The sequence below is a fragment of the Esox lucius genome, chromosome 8 (assembly GCF_011004845.1).
Source record: "Esox lucius isolate fEsoLuc1 chromosome 8, fEsoLuc1.pri, whole genome shotgun sequence".
Taxonomy (NCBI): Eukaryota; Metazoa; Chordata; class Actinopteri; order Esociformes; family Esocidae; genus Esox; species Esox lucius.
In genome coordinates, this window is record NC_047576.1 from 408,965 (window position 1) to 425,560 (window position 16,596).

Here is a 16,596-nt window from a genome sequence, read left to right on the forward strand (position 1 = left end):
GTTCTGAGGGGATGTTCTGGGGTTCCAGGGGGATGTTCTGGGGGGATGTTCTGGGGGGGATGTTCTGGGGGGATGTTCTGGGGTTCCAGGGGGATGTTCTGGGGTTCCTGGGAGATGTTCTGAGGGGATGTTCTGGGGTTCCAGGGGGATGTTCTGGGGGGATGTTCTGGGGGGATGTTCTGGGGGGATGTTCTGGGGTTCCAGGGAGATGTTCTGCTGGTCAGAGCAGAGTGGTGATCTTTGATCTCATTGTTGATAGGTCCCGGGTGATGGGGCAGATCACGTGGTCATCCAGAAGTCTGCCCGGTCGTTTGGTCATCAGAGTAGCCGCCATCGGAACAAGGAACGAGACCAATCACGTGAGAGAGACAGAGACCAATCACGGGAGAGAAACTGGCCTTCAGAAAAACTATCTGATGCACACTCTCAGGTAAATCCTGACCCTTCACCCCTAACCCTTGTCTGGTAAATCTCGGAACAATGTTAACTTCCACATACATTTTTATTTCTGTTCAATCAATCAAATGTATTTTCTAAAGCCCTCAAATACCTCCCCAGACATGGTCTCAGTAGAATGCAGTTGTGTTAGGGCAGGGTTTTGGTTGGGGTAAGCCGTGCTGGCTGACCCTGGGAGATTCTGGAAGCTACCAGCTTTCTCTCTTGGGGGCGTTGGCGCAAAGCTGATTTGTGGGGTTGGGGTGCATCCGCGACACATTATCTTTGTTAATATTGTGTACTGTAAATGTATTCACCAACCACACCTACCAACATTCAAAAGTATTTTGCTGAAATTGTTCGATCACAAGTAGTTGCCTATACTTGAGTTATTTGTTTAGTATGACATATGGTTAATAATATGGTTATTTTTTTAATGGGACATTTTATATGGCTACAATAGTCAAACTAGTTGTATTAGTTTAAAGGGTAGTAAATAATAATTGTAAAGATTGTGGTGCACATTGTTTTAATGTTATAATTATATTTGTTGTAATCGGATCAATTTAGGCAATTCATCATGAAGATTTTCTGTTCATTTTTTTGTAACACTAATTATTCCCCTCGTTGTAACTCTTAAGTATCCCCCTTGTTGTAACTGTAATCATTCCCTTTGTTGTAACTCTAATTATGCCCCTTGTTGTAACTCTAATTATGCCCCTTGTTGTAACTCTAATGATGCCCCTTGTTGTATCCTCAGAGCCAGCCTCTCAAGTCTCTGAGGAAGCTTCTTCACCTCTCCACCTCCTCCTCCTCCAATCAAATGGCTCCGTCTGACATGCGCTTCCAGCCCCTGCCCAACCCACCCTCAGCTAAAGGGGGGTTCAGCGAGGGGCCTAGTCGGGGCCATGCAGGCTCCAGCACCCCTCAGCTGAAGACCCGGCAGGCTGCCTACCCCCTCCCAGCTCAGATGGAGTCCAGCTGGCATGCCTCAGCCCTGGGGAGGCCAAAGGGAAACCCCTACGCTGAGCAGCATGGGGGAAGGGAGGGCAAGGGAGGGCAGAATGGAAACGGGTTTGGACGGCCCTCACGCTCACGGATGCCAAACCTCAACGACCTTAAAGAGACTGCTCTGTAGAGACCAGGTGAACCCTAACCCTTGACCCCTGCCTCAACTCCTGGCCCCCCTTTGCTGCCCAGCCACGCCTGCGAGATTACACACACAGAACCCCTGGCCAGTCAAAAGTATATGCCTATAAATGTCTTAATTATTTTTTTTAAGCTTCCATATTTGATAGAATTTGTAATACTATCTATGTATTTTCTGATTATTATAGTTTTTAAGTTGATAATTAGAAATTAACAATAGTAATTATCTATGAATATCGCTATGGACGATTTAGAGTATACATGTACGTTTTAGTTAATACACAATATCACTATATTCCTTTTTATTTCACTATATTTGCAAATATCCTTAATAATATTCAGTATAATAAGAGTTTATTTGATGTTACACAGGATGCCATATATTCATGTCCGTTCCTCATTGATGTAATGCTGGGTTCAGTCTGCCTGTTGATGTCCTCTGTTATACTGGCAGAAGACCCTTAATATTGGGTTAAGGGTTGGGGGTTATGAGGTTACTGGGTTAAGGGTTAGCGATAATGGGTTAGGGGTTGGAGTTACTGGGTTAGGGGTTGGAGTTACTGGGTTAGGGGTTGGAGTTAGGACAATATTATAGCAATGTGCACAATGTTGTACATCTCTAGACAATTACCATTACTGTAGTTAGTTGACTCATTTCTGTGTTGACAATCAAGATAAGCTTTAGTTTGATGTCATGTGTTAGAGAGAGTGCTAGTCTCAGGAGAAATCCAATGTTTTTAATGCAATAAACAGCTTAATTCCAATATGGTGCAGACAGTCCCTTAAACTACAGCTCCCCCTTGTGGCTCGTAGGAACCTTTACACCTTAATTACTTAATTAGAATGAGGATAGCTGTAGAGAGGATCGGGTGTCCTCACATTCAGGTTAAGGATATTATGCACTGTAGACCAATACAGGTCTATTATATGATCAAATGTAAGGATATTATAATTTACTGTATACTTCCAAAATAAATCATAGCTATATTACATGATGCTAGGTGGAAAAATATGTTGTTTAGCCATGCAACTGATAATGCAAATATTTCAAATCAGTCTATTTGTTTTGGAGACTGGAATAAGTATATTGAATAATTTTGTTAATTACCTGTCTGCTGTATGTATTAATTTCGTGCACTTATTGCAGAATATTGGTGTTAATGGATAACAATATTGGAGATATAAAATAATTATATTGGAGGTAATGTATGATAGCAAAATATTGGAGATAGAATAAGAGAATATTGAAGATATGTAATAGCAGAATATTTTAATTATTTATTTTGCACAACAGCAGATGTTACACCAGTCTGGGAGAGGACATCTTCAGCCTGACGGCACTATCTGATTGTATTTCAATCCTGACAGAGAAGCCTGGTTAAAATTAGCCTGGCTAAAATAATCTCACATTGTGTTTTTGAATGCTGCAGACTATATGGCCATCAGAATAATATACAGACTATATGATGGTCACAAAAATATTATTCTAGCCCTCAAAGTGTTCAAAGCCCTCAGGGGTTTAAAGACTTTAATGCAGGGTTTATTAATCCTATAGGACACAACTTGAAACACAGGTTAGTCTTGACCCTAGGACACATTCTGACCCTAGAACACATTCTGAAACACAAGTTGACCCTGACCCTAGAACACATTCTGAAACACAAGTTGACCCTGACCCTAGAACACATTTTGAAACACAAGTTGACCCTGACCCTAGAACACATTCTGAAACACAAGTTGACCCTGATCCTAGAACACATTCTGAAACACTAACTGGCATGTTGTTTTGTTGCTGTTTGTATTCCAGGTTGTCCCTCTGTAAGGATGGTTCATAACACCACAGTACTACAACACTTCAGTACAGTATTACAGTACTACAACATTTTAGTACAGTACTACAACAGTACACTATAGTACTACAATACTAATGTACACTGCAATACTACTCAGCACCAGTTGTTTTCGGGGTGATTGTTAAGTTAAAAAACACAGTGTATTATATTAATACCGATGTGGGATTAGGTATTTGTTAAATATTTATAACAAAGTATTACATTTGTTCTTTTCTTAAACATATTTATTAGCATAGTTATTGTTCTGCTTTTTTATGATTATCTGGAAGCATTCTGAAAACTACAGCAACATATTTGAAGTCTTTACAGGTCATCTACTGTATCTCCAATAAAGTCTATTTGAATCAGAAAAACAAGTGTTACATCATCTGCTCTCTGTTTTGTACCAAGATACTTTCTGAGAAAATGAGAGGATTCTACATGTAACACAAAATGCTGCTAGTTAGTACCAGAATTGGTTCTTGTAGGAACGGTTAAGTGTTATGTTATGAGGATAGCCAAAGAACCCTTTTGTCTACAGAGTAGGCTGGTTGCCAGATAGTTTTTGTTATCATGCTACTTCTAGCCACTCATGTTTTTTGTGATATGCTCTTGCACATAGCCTGCATGTGTGAAGTCATTCTACTAAGAGATCACTTTGTGTTGAAGTATACAGAATTTACAGTTAGAATTTTTCAAATGAGGTACAGAAATAGTTTGCTTTCAATTCTGTCAATTTATTCAGATGTGTATTGACCCTGGATAAAAAGGAACAAAATAATTCAACAGAACAGGACATCAGACACTGAAACAAGACTAATACTGTTACACATTACAATACAAGTCATTTACACATTGATATACAAAGGTAGACCGACTGACAGAGACAGTACTTTACGAGACAGACAGACTGTACTTTATGTCAATCAGTCAATCAAATGTGTTTATAAAGCTCTTTTTACATCAGTAGCAATTGCTTTTACATAACACCCAGCCTGAAACCCCAAGGAGCAAGCAACAACAGTGTTGAAGCACAGTGTCTAGGAAAAACTCCCTAAATTTAGGAAGAAACCTAGAGAGGAACCAGGCTCGGAGGGGTGACCAGTCCTCTTCGTGACAGACAGACTACTTTACAGGACATCCATCAACATGTTTGTATTTCATCAGACATTTTCAAAATCAGGGGCCGTTTTTTACAACCCATTATAACAGGTTTTCATGAAATAGACAACATTCTTATTAGACACAGTTGTGCATAGGTTTGCATACCCTGGCAGAAATTGTGACATTTTGGTCTGATCATGAAAATATGGCTGATTTATTGAAGGATAGTGATCATATGAAGCCATATTATCACATAGTTAGGCAATTTTTTTATCATAATGATAAAAGAAATCACCCAAATGGCCCTTATCAAAAGTTTACATGCCCTTGAATGTTTGGCCTTGTTACAGACACACAAGGTGACACACACGGGTGAAAATGGCAATTAAAGGTGTATTTCCCACACCTGTGGCTTTTTAAATTGCAGTTAGCATCTGTGTATACATAGTTAATGAGTTTGTTTCACATGGATGGACTGAGCAGGCTAAATACTGAGTCATGGGGAAAAGAAAAATAACTGTCAAATAACTTGATACCAACCCAGGGTCAAATAGACCAAGAAAGATTTCAGCCAAAATTGCCAGAATAATTGTCGGGATACAAAGAAAAACCCACAGGTAACCTCAGGAGAAATACAGGCTGCTCTGGAAAAAGACAGTGGTTGTTTCAAGGAGCACAATACGACGATACTTAAACAAAAATGAGCTGCGTGGTCGAGTTGACAGAAAGAAGACTTTACTGCGCCAGTGCCACAAAAATGCCTGGTAACAATGTGCCTGACAACAACTTGATACACCTCACAGCTTCTGGCTCACTGTAATTTAGAGTGACGAAGACCAAAATAGAGCTTTATGGTCACAACCATAAGTTCTATGTTTGGAGAGGGGTTACAAAGATTACAACGATTACAAAGACTGCACGCTGTCATTGATGCTAAAGGGGGCAATACACAGTATTAAGAACTGAAGGTATGCAGACTTTTGAACAGGGGTCAGTTAATTTTTTTCTTTATTGCCATGTTTTGTTTTATGATTGTGCCATTTTGTTATGACCTACAGTTGAATGTGAATCCCATAAGAAATGAAAGACGTGTTTTGCCTGCTCACTCATGTTTTCTTTACAAATGGTACATATATTATCAATTCTCCAAGGGTATGCAAACCTTTGAGCACAATTGTATGTGCAAGATATTTTTGTCTTGTCTTTGTGGACAGACACATTTTTGAGATCTGCACTGAAGGAACAAGATTCTTTCAGATGTTCAAAGAACTTAGTGTACAGGACATAATTGCTTCTGACATGCCCAGTAGAAATAAATGAATGCAATCAATGTTCCAATGGGTTATGGTTAGGGAAGGGTTATGGTTAGGGAAGGGTTATGGTTAGGGAAGGGTTATGGTTAGGCTAAGAGTGAGGGTGAAGGTCACAAATTAATGTAAGAACAGGGTCTAATGTTCTTGTTGTCAACAAATAACATTGTGTCCTGTACAGAAATAAATAAACATTTGGTGTGCATTTAGTACATTTCAAATCAGGAATTTGTCTTATTCACAAAATTATACTGTTCTAGATTTTTGAAAACATTTTCGGGAATTATCTGGATTCTTTTGTCTTAATTCTTTCTATCCAGCAAGAATAATTGCAATTTATCAGCTGATTTATCCTAAAATCTCAACATAACAATAATCCCAATCCGAAAATTCAGATGTTGTGCTTTGAATAGGTCTATACTACCAACTATGGGAGAGTTGAGTTTAAGCATTTTTTTAATATTGCCTTTAATCCAGATTTTTTACAACAACATGACATCTACTGGACAGGTTGTGGTACTACACAATGACATCTACTGGACAGGTTGTGGTACTACACAATGACATCTACTGGTCAGGTTGTGGTACTACACAATGACATCTACTGGTCAGGTTGTGGTACTACACAATGACATCTACTGGACAGGTTGTGGTTCAACAACATGACATCTACTGGACAGGTTGTGGTACTACACCATGACATCTACTGGACAGGATGTGGTATTACACCTTAAATGCCAGCTAGTTAGCTACTGTAGCAACATTTTATCACAATGAACACATTTGTGTGAAGTTTTTGTGATGCCTCAAGTTGGTGCAGAATCTATCGAGGTCAGTAAGACAGATTGTTCCACCAGACCTTCATGAGGAAATGTCTGGGAACAAGGTAATAGATTGATTTTTATTGATTGCGTTGCTTTTCACCTTTTCCAACCCAGTTAGTTGGACCAAGGTAATATAGATTTCTGTTAGACATATTAGATTTTTTTAAGTTATTGTTGAACAAAGTCCCCCCTCATTTTGTGTAATGTAAAACGCTTTACCAATGTGCCCATTTGCCCAGTGTGTAGTCTGTGGGCAGGCAGGGTGGAGCCAGGAACGATGGAGCCAGGCAGGGTGGAGCCAGGCAGGGTGGGGCCAGGCATGGGTGGAGCCAGGCATGGGTGACACTGACAGTGGGATTGACTGGGTCAGGGTTTTTGTGGTTGTCAGGTTTACAGGAGAGCTGAGGTACACTTGTTCATGCACATCAGCAGCTCCATTCGTAGTGCGATGCGGGTGTGCCAGCCCAGAGGGAGGAGCTTAATGTAGCGGGCCACAATTGGAGGACGCAGCAGGTTCTGAACAGATGATGAGCGGTCTGAGTTACCATAGAAAACCTGGGGGAACAAAACATTCATTAGTCTGTCAATAACACCCACCCATCTGGCAACATCCACTAAGATACAAGTCTGTCTTCTATTTAGGAGGAGAGTGTAGATAAATGAACAGGCCAAGTGCTTTCCACATTCCTAGTGCTTCACCAGGTCCAGTAGGGTTTAGGGTTAGGGTTTTGATTAGGACTAGGTCCAGTAGGGTTTAGGGTTAGGGTGTTGATTAGGACTAGTTCCAGTAGGCTCTAGGGTTAGGGTGTTGATTAGGACTAGTTCCAGGAGGGTCTAGGGCAGGGGTACTCAACTTTAACACTATAAGGTCTGGAATTTGCTGGTTTTATGTTCTATGTCATCATTAAATGTTTTCATCTGGTAAACCAGGTCTAAATGAAGCCCTGATTAGAGGGTTGCAATGAAAAACAAGTGTAATTGGCTTTGAGGTCCAGAGTGTGAGTTTGTAGGATCTGGAGTTAAGGCGCCTAGCTAGAGTACTGACCCGGTTATTCCCAGTCTGGTCCTTGTAGTAAACCCAGTTCAGGTTCTGATCGGAACGGTACTGAATGCTATATTTGGTAAGCCATTCATCAGCATCACAGCGGCCCTGGGTCAGGATCCCTGAGACCACACCCACCTCCTGCAGGTCAATCTGGATCCACTGGTTGTTGTCCTGAAATTTAGAGAGCCACGCACACCTGGACAGACCAGGATATTGGGTAGATTGAGAAAAAAATCACCTTTCTAGAAAAATTTGCCCACACATGACACAAAAGGAATAACCAAAAAGGATTCTAAAATTAGGTCAAAGATATTTTGCAATGTGAGAGGATTGCTTGTGTGTGAAGGAAAGTGTACAGGATTGACAGGAGAGGAGTTCTCACCCAAAGCCCTGGTTGTTGAGTCTTGCCCTGTTGGGGGTCCAGGAGGAGTACCATCCTGTGTATTCTTCCTGGTTAGAACAGCTGATCTGGTCTGATGTGACAGAGCCAGCCTCAAACCCAAGGGGCTGGTGGTATGGACACTCTGGGGACCACAGGAACGCAGGCTTACCACACATGGAAGACATGGATAGTTATCACACTTTACTAGTTAGTCTATTTCTAAGCACTAGCACTCATTTCAATATCTGGAGAAATGCCCAAGGACTTTGTTTGAAATGGGGACCCCAACCATCAGCTAACACAAGGCTTTGTGTGTTTGTTAGCATTGTCAATTTCTACTTCGGTGTCAGATTAATTATTGTGAATCCACCTACTGTATCCTACTGTATAAAGCATTGCAATGTATAGAATGCACAATTGCAAATGTATGTAAGACAAAAATGTTTTAAACTAAAAAAGGGACTTTATATGAAAGGAAAAACCCAAAGGAACATAGTCTATGTTTCTGGCTGTTGGTAGCGTAAAACCCCAGGAACATAGTCTATGTTTCTGGCTGTTGGTAGCGTAAAACCCAAAGGAACACAGTCTTTGTTTCTGGCTGTTGGTGGCGTAAAACCCCAGGGAACACAGTCTTTGTTTCTGGCTGTTGGTAGCGTAAAACCCAGAGGAACACCAGAATAACGTTATTATTGACATATGGGTTAGGATTAGGGTTAGAATCAAACCCTGTGGAACACCAGTTAAAACAGTAAGACCTCAGATTTTACACATTACACATGGTCATAAAAGTAGTTTTTGAACCAAGCTGGCAGCTCTCTGAGAAACCAAGGTCAAAAATAAAATGTCCGTCTGATCCAGCAAGGTGTTCTGAAGGAAAGCTCCAGATGGACAGGGAGCAACAGATGGTCAGGAAGAGTAGACATGGCAGATGAGTAGACATGGCCGATGAGTAGACATGGCAGATGAGTAGACATGGCAGATGAGTAGACATGGCAGATGAGTAGACATGGCAGATGAGTAGACATGGCAGATGAGTAGACATAGCAGATGAGTAGACATGGCAGATGAGTAGACATAGCAGATGAGTAGACATGGCAGATGAGTAGACATGGCAGATGAGTAGACATGGCTGTAGATTGGCTTCATGTGGGTTAGTGTCAGCAAAGGTTTTTGCACTGGATCAGCTCAGCGGGTTTAGTGCAAAACCAGGGTTAGGGTTAGGGCTAGGGTTAGGGCTAGGGTTAGGGTTAGGGCTAAAGTTTCAACTATGTGCAAAAAACAGTGGTCTGCAATATTAAAGACGGTGTATTGTAACACTTCTCTTCAGTGTTTCTGTCAGCTTCTTCAGCTCCATGCTGCCTTCACGGGAACAGGACATCAGAGTATCATCAATAAAATGTTACCCACATGATGTTTACTATGGAAACTCTGAAAAATGAAGAATTTCTCTCTTAAAAGCATTAATTTCTCAGAGACAAACACCGTGAATGCCTTGTTATCGCAGTGGTTACACATTAACAAGAGGGATATTACGCTGTCGGACTTCCCCTGAAAGCAACTTATCGTCCAGCATCCAGTGATATGGACATTTTGCACTAAGGTACATTTGAGAAATGTCTGTCTTTCCATTGGCTGGTATGTAAATCTTTACATTGATTGTGACACACATGTCTGTATAATATCAGAGGACTATTAGGTACTTTGAACATGTTCTCCTGCCTAGACAAAGAAGGGTGTCAGTCCTTTTGTTCCTTAGAATGTGGTCCTTGGGGGGAAGTAAAGTCAGTTGGCCCCTTTAGATAAACACTACAGTAAACATTATGGCAGGAAGGATAAGGTGGGGGGACAGCCTGCCCTTTGGGTAAAACCTATGTGACACCAGACAGATGGGCAGCAACTTACCACACCCCTTTTTCCTCTATAAATACGAACTGTTCATGTATTAAGTTAGAGACTCCTCGGATGATTATGTTTGTAAGCATTTGACGCGTCTCTATTTGCAAATAAATAAACGTAATTATGGCAAGAGAATTTTGTCTCTGTACTTCCTCCTTTAATGTAGAGTCTATTCACAAAGTCTATTCACGCAGAGTTTATTGACAGATTCTATTCATTTTGAGTCTATTCACATAGTCTCTTCAATTCACATGGTGTCAATTTAATCTGATCTGTTATTAGTTTAAGGGGTAAGATCAGAACACAGAATCTAGAGTGTAATTTAGTTATAAAACCTAAAAGCCAGCTCAGGTCTCCCACGATTATGTTACTGTCAAACCTCTGATGTTATCCTGGCATGACAGAGCCACCATCTAGGATGTTGTTAAAAAAAAAAGTACTACTTTGGAATTTACTGGAATTCTGTGTAAATCCGCTTCTGTGTTTCTGTCTCCCTGACTGAACATCAGATAGTGGATGTTAGGTATTATGGCTCACCCTGTGTTACAGCTGGACATCTGACCCATTTAGCTAATGTTAACTCCTTCCTCCCAGACTGTCCAGCAAGGCACTGAGAGGGTTCTAACCCTGACCCATCTGAAGGGAACCTCTTGCCACTTCACCATGCAAAGACACAACACTAACATGATTTTGAAAGGAGCCAACATCATCTAGTTTTTCTACAGGTGGTCCACAAAGACTACACCACATCCCGGCTCTACTCTCAGCCTCTCGTGACTTAGTCTACAAACCCCCATGCTGGGAGGCTCAGTGACTCGGAGATCATCCAGCACAGCAGATGGTCAGTCAGTCCCTAAAGTCAAGCCTGAACCCAGCCGTTTATATAAAGTTAGCACATAATCCACTACGCTGAAGCCGTGGAGCCAGTTCCAATGGCAGGCTCTCACACCAGAACGCTGCCCAGTTCCAATGGCAGGCTGTCACACCAGAACACTGCCCAGTTCCAATGGCAGGCTGTCACACCAGAACACTGCCCAGTTCCAATGGCAGGCTGTCACACCAGAACACTGCCCAGTTCCAATGGCAGGCTGTCACACCAGAACACTGCCCAGTTCCAATGGCAGGCTGTCACACCAGAACGCTGCCCAGTTCCAATGACAGGCTGTCACACCAGAACGCTGCCCAGTTCTCCTCCCTGCAGTAACTGTGTTTCTGACACTCCTTCCACTCTGTGTCTGTCAGACAGAGGCATGAGGAACCTGACTGGACTCGAGGTGGTGGAGGAGGGTAAAGAAAAACATAATATATAGGATGAGATGAAGGAGACCTCCACAGGCTGCTCCATAACATGTGTTCCATGTGCAGTGTCAGGGAGTAGCATGGGTTTGGGGGAAGGACAGGGCTTATTTTGGGACTTAATCTTTTCATTACATTGCTGCAACAGTAATGGGATTATCTAATGGTAACCTCTGCTGTCTTTCTACTTTTCTGTTCATTCATTCTTCATCTCTTGCCTACTCAGCTCACTCTCCGTCTCTCTCTACCATGTCCTATTTCTATTTCTCACTGGTTCTGACTATCCAACAATCTCTTACATTTTTTCTTCTTGTATGTGTTGAAAATATCAAGTCCACACCAGTATGTCAAAATGATCTAAGCCTTGCGAAGAAAGGCAGCTGCAAATGATGTTAGGTAGAACCAGGAGCAAATACCATCACACTCCCTCCAGTAGAACCATCAAACTCCCTCCAGCAGAACCATCACACTCCCTCCAGCAGAACCATCAAACTCCCTCCAGCAGACCCATCACACTCCCTCCAGCAGGATGATCACACTCCCTCCAGCAGAACCATCACACTCCCTCCAGCAGAACCATCACACTCCCTCCAGCAGAAACATCACACTCCCTCCAGCAGAAACATCACACTTCCTCCAGCAGAAACATCACACTCCCTCCAGCAGAACCATGACATTCCCTCCAGTAAAACCATCACACTCCCTCCAGCAGAACCATCACAGTGCCTCCAGCAGAACCATCACACTCCCTCCAGTAAAACCATCACACTCCCTCCAGTAAAACCATCACACACCCTTCAGACCTTCTCGGTTTCCTCACTGATACTTTTGTTACCTCACTGATACTGTCAGGCCCAGCTTATGACAGCTCCTGAGTCATGTCTCTGATTAGGTATCTATACATTCAGAAGGACTGAGAGGCTGCCCTGAGTCATGTCTCTGATTAGGTATCTATACATTCAGAAAGACTGAGAGGCTGCCCTGAGTCATGTCTCTGATTAGGTATCTATACATTCAGAAGGACTGAGAGGCTGCCCTGAGTCATGTCTCTGATTAGGTATCTATACATTCAGAAAGACTGAGAGGCTGCCCTGAGTCATGTCTCTGATTAGGTATCTATACATTCAGAAGGACTGAGAGGCTGCCCTGAGTCATGTCTCTGATTAGGTATCTATACATTCAGAAGGACTGAGAGGCTGCCCTGAGTCATGTCTCTGATTAGGTATCTATACATTCAGAAGGACTGAGAGGCTGCCCTGAGTCATGTCTCTGATTAGGTATCTATACATTCAGAAAGACTGAGAGGCTGCCCTGAGTCATGTCTCTGATTAGGTATCTATACATTCAGAAGGACTGAGAGGCTGCCCTGAGTCATGTCTCTGATTAGGTATCTATACATTCAGAAAGACTGAGAGGCTGCCCTGAGTCATGTCTCTGATTAGGTATCTATACATTCAGAAGGACTGAGAGGCTGCCCTGAGTCATGTCTCTGATTAGGTGTCTATACATTCAGAAGGACTGAGAGGCAGGCCTGAGTCATGTCTCTGATTAGGTATCTATACATTCAGAAGGACTGAGAGGCTGCCTTGAGTCATGAAGCACATCTCTAAACACTGTTGAGTTGGCATGATGAACATTGCTAAGTGACCTCACCACACAAACCTTCCCTGAAGGACGGTCAGTACAGTAGTCAACCACTGTGAGGTCAGGTGACCTGGCCGGGGTCCTGTCCTCACCTGGCATGCAGTCTAGTGGGCGGCTCTGTGGAGGGGGCGTGGCCAGGAGAGATGTGGTCATAGTGGGGGTACCTGTGGCAGAGTCCCCCCCTTCACAGTCACAGGTGCAGGCTTTCCCCATCCCTGTCCATGTCTCTAGGACCACCTCCTCCTCTTCCTCCTCTTGCTCCTCTGGCTGCACCTCTTCTTGTGGAACCTCCTCCACTTGCACCTCTTGCACTTCCTCCTCCTCCTCCTGGCAAACAGGAAGCATACGATTAAAGACTGACACTCAGTAGAGAAGGTTACTATGTTACCAGAAATTCACCAGAATGAAACTGTCCAATCCAGTTCTAACCAGCCCATTCCAGTTCTAACCAGCCCAAACCAGTTCCACCCAGCAAAATCCCATATCAACATAGCACAGTAACAAGGTTCCAAACCTGAGAGAATGAAGCACCTACCTCCTGTGAGTGAACCCCGATTAGGACTGGAACACAGACAGACACAACAGACACAGCACAGAGAGGCAGGCATTACAGACAGACAGAACAGACACAGCACAGAGAGGCAGGCATTACAGACAGACAGCACAGAGAGGCAGGCATCACAGACAGACAGAACAGACACAGCACAGAGAGGCAGGCATTACAGACAGACAGCACAGAGAGGCAGGCATCACAGACAGACAGAACAGACACAGCACAGAGAGGCAAGAATCATAGACAGACAGAACAGACACAGCACAGAGAGGCAAGAATCACAGACAGACAGAACAGACACAGCACAGAGAGGCAAGAATCACAGACAGACAGCAAAGAGAAGCAGGCATCACAGACAGACAGGCAGCACAGACAGACAGATAGGTATCATAGAAAGCAAACACAGACAGGCACCCCAGCAGGCAGCACAGAATTATGAAAGAAAAAAATGACATGATGTTATTATAATATAAGTTCTACTGCATTTTATTTGAATTTAGTTTATTAGCTGGGGACCAAAAGCTAAACTAATGTGGTCGTGGTATCAACTCCCTCAGGTTAATAAATTATAATACACAAGATGTAATTTCTAAATGTTGCTATTGCATCAAAAGTTTCTGGAGATTTGATCAAGTCCAATATGACATTTGATTATTTTGCAGATGCACATGTGCTATTACCCAGAGCAAGTTACACAAAGAATAAGTGTTAACAGGAATATGGGTCTTGTTCAGGGACAGAATTATAGATTTTTTACCATGCCAGCTCTGGGATTTAATCTAGCATAATTTCTGTTACTGGTCAGATGGGATTTAATGTATCATAATTTCAGTTACTGGTCAGATGCTCCACCAGCTTGATTATTGGCTGCCTTGTCTTTTCAAGATAACAAAATTGCTGTCCAAGCCAGGTCAAGTTCTTCCAAATCCCAGTCCCAGGATAACAGGCAAACAAGCAGAGAACAACAGTTTTTAGGATCTTAGGACTGTCACATCAAGGTTAGTGAACCACTGACTCAGCTAAACTATGTGATTAAGGGTCAAGTTAGGGTTTGGGCAATGGAAGGTTATCTGTAAGATGTCATATTTAGGGTAATAGGTGACAGTTGGTGAGACTGCTAATTAGTGGGTTTGAAAGGGTTAGAGTTATGAATTTTGAAATGTTAGCGGTTAGGGTCAGAAGTAAGGCTTATGGGTTTGGGAGGGTTACTTGGGTATCCTGACCTAACAGAAGGAGGCAAAATGAGGGGATCTTACCTAGAGAAAATAGCAGCAGGGCCATCAGAGCCACACAGCGACTAAAAACTTTCATCTTGGTTTTTGACCGGACTGGTCTGATGTGGTCTGGTGTGAGCAGTGATGTGAAATGACTGAGCAGGACACACAGTGGATAGGCTTACTGTAATCCACTTGACCCTGACGGCCTCATCTAATACTCACGTTCTGCCCACAAACCAACCCCCAACTCACTGCCCTGCCTGCCATTTAGCCCACAAACCAACTCACTGTCCTGCCTGCCATTTAGTCCACAAACCAACCCCCAACTCAATGTCCTGACTGCCATTAGCCCACAAACCAACCCCCAACTCAATGTCCTGACTGCCATTTAGCCCACAAACCAACCCCCAACTCAATGTCCTGACTGCCATTTAGCCCACAAACCAACTCACTGTCCTGCCTGCCATTTAGTCCACAAACCAACCCCCAACTCAATGTCCTGACTGCCATTTAGCCCACAAACCAACCCTCAACTCACTGTCCTGCCTGCCATTTAGCCCACAAACCAACCCCCAACTCACTGTCCTGCCTGCCATTAGCCCACAAACCAACCCCCAACTCACTGCCCTGCCTGCCATTTAGCCCACAAACCAACCCCCAACTCAATGTCCTGACTGCCATTTAGCCCAGAAACCAACCCCCAACTCACTGCCCTGCCTGCCATTTAGCCCACAAACCAACCCCCAACTCAATGTCCTGACTGCCATTAGCCCACAAACCAACCCCCAACTCAATGTCCTGACTGCCATTTAGCCCACAAACCAACCCTCAACTCACTGTCCTGCCTGCCATTTAGCCCACAAACCAACCCCCAACTCACTGTCCTGCCTGCCATTAGCCCACAAACCAACCCCCAACTCACTGCCCTGCCTGCCATTTAGCCCACAAACCAACCCCCAACTCAATGTCCTGACTGCCATTTAGCCCACAAACCAACTCACTGCCCTGCCTGCCATTAGCCCATAAACTAAGCCCAAACTCACTGTCCTGCCTGCCATTTAGCCCACAAACCAACCCCCATCTCACTGCCCTGTCTGCCTTCAGCCCACAAACCAACCCCCAACTCATTGCCCTGCCTGCCATTAGCCCACAAACCAACCCCCAACTCACTGCCCTGCCTGCCATTTAGCCCACAAACCAATCCCCAACTCAATGTCCTGCCTGCCATTTAGCCCACAAACCAACCCCCAACTCACTGTCCTGCCTGCCATTAGCCCACAAACCAACCCCCAACTCACTGCCTTGCCTGCCATTTAGCCCACAAACCAACCCCCAACTCACTGCCCTGCCTGCCATTAGCCCACAAACCAACCCCCAACTCACTGCCCTGCCTGCCATTTAGCCCACAAGCCAACCCCCAACTCACTGTCCTGACTGCCATTAGCCCACAAACCAACCCCCAACTCAATGTCCTGACTGCCATTTAGCCCACAAACCAACCCCCAACTCACTGCCCTGCCTGCCATTTAGCCCACAAACCAACTCACTGTCCTGCCTGCCATTTAGTCCACAAACCAACCCCCAACTCATTGCCCTGCCTGCCATTAGCCCACAAACCAACCCCCAACTCACTGCCCTGCCTGCCATTTAGCCCACAAGCCAACCCCCAACTCACTGTCCTGACTGCCATTAGCCCACAAACCAACCCCCAACTCAATGTCCTGACTGCCATTTAGCCCACAAACCAACCCCCAACTCACTGCCCTGCCTGCCATTTAGCCCACAAACCAACTCACTGTCCTGCCTGCCATTAGCCCACAAACCAACCCCCAACTCATTGCCCTGCCTGCCATTAGCCCACAAACCAACCCCCAATTCACTGTCCTGCCTGCCATTAGCCCACAAAACA

General features: G+C 43.8%; 2 protein-coding genes across 6 annotated transcripts in view; one reads left to right on the top strand and one right to left on the bottom strand.

Moving 5' to 3' along the window:
* The window catches only part of LOC105029433 (cyclin-dependent kinase-like 5), a 76,221-nt gene extending 72,906 nt beyond the window's left edge, over positions 1-3,315 (top strand). For 3 of the 4 annotated variants that reach the window (XM_029121555.2, XM_029121556.2, XM_029121560.2), the window contains 2 exons: positions 260-430; positions 1,196-3,315. In XM_029121555.2, coding sequence (XP_028977388.1) covers positions 260-430; positions 1,196-1,573 — 549 coding nt within the window. In that variant the 3' untranslated portion in view covers positions 1,574-3,315. Of the gene's footprint in view, positions 1-259; positions 431-1,195 lie in introns of those variants that run through there. The other variant, XM_029121559.2, reaches the window with a different exon arrangement.
* Positions 3,316-5,885: 2,570 nt separating this feature from the next.
* On the bottom strand, positions 5,886-14,844 carry LOC105029429 (retinoschisin). Of its 2 annotated transcripts, none has more exons than XM_010902780.4 (6): positions 14,727-14,844; positions 13,453-13,478; positions 13,082-13,244; positions 8,082-8,223; positions 7,700-7,895; positions 5,886-7,209 (listed from the first exon to the last, which is right to left on the bottom strand). In XM_010902780.4, the coding sequence occupies exons 1-6, from the start codon at positions 14,779-14,781 to the stop codon at positions 7,045-7,047; spliced, it is 747 nt and encodes a 248-aa protein (XP_010901082.1). In that variant the 5' UTR covers positions 14,782-14,844; the 3' UTR covers positions 5,886-7,044. The 2 variants fall into 2 exon arrangements, with proteins under 2 accessions (XP_010901082.1, XP_010901081.1); XM_010902779.4 differs by having other exon boundaries at positions 13,010-13,244.
* Between the last annotated feature and the right edge of the window lie 1,752 nt (positions 14,845-16,596).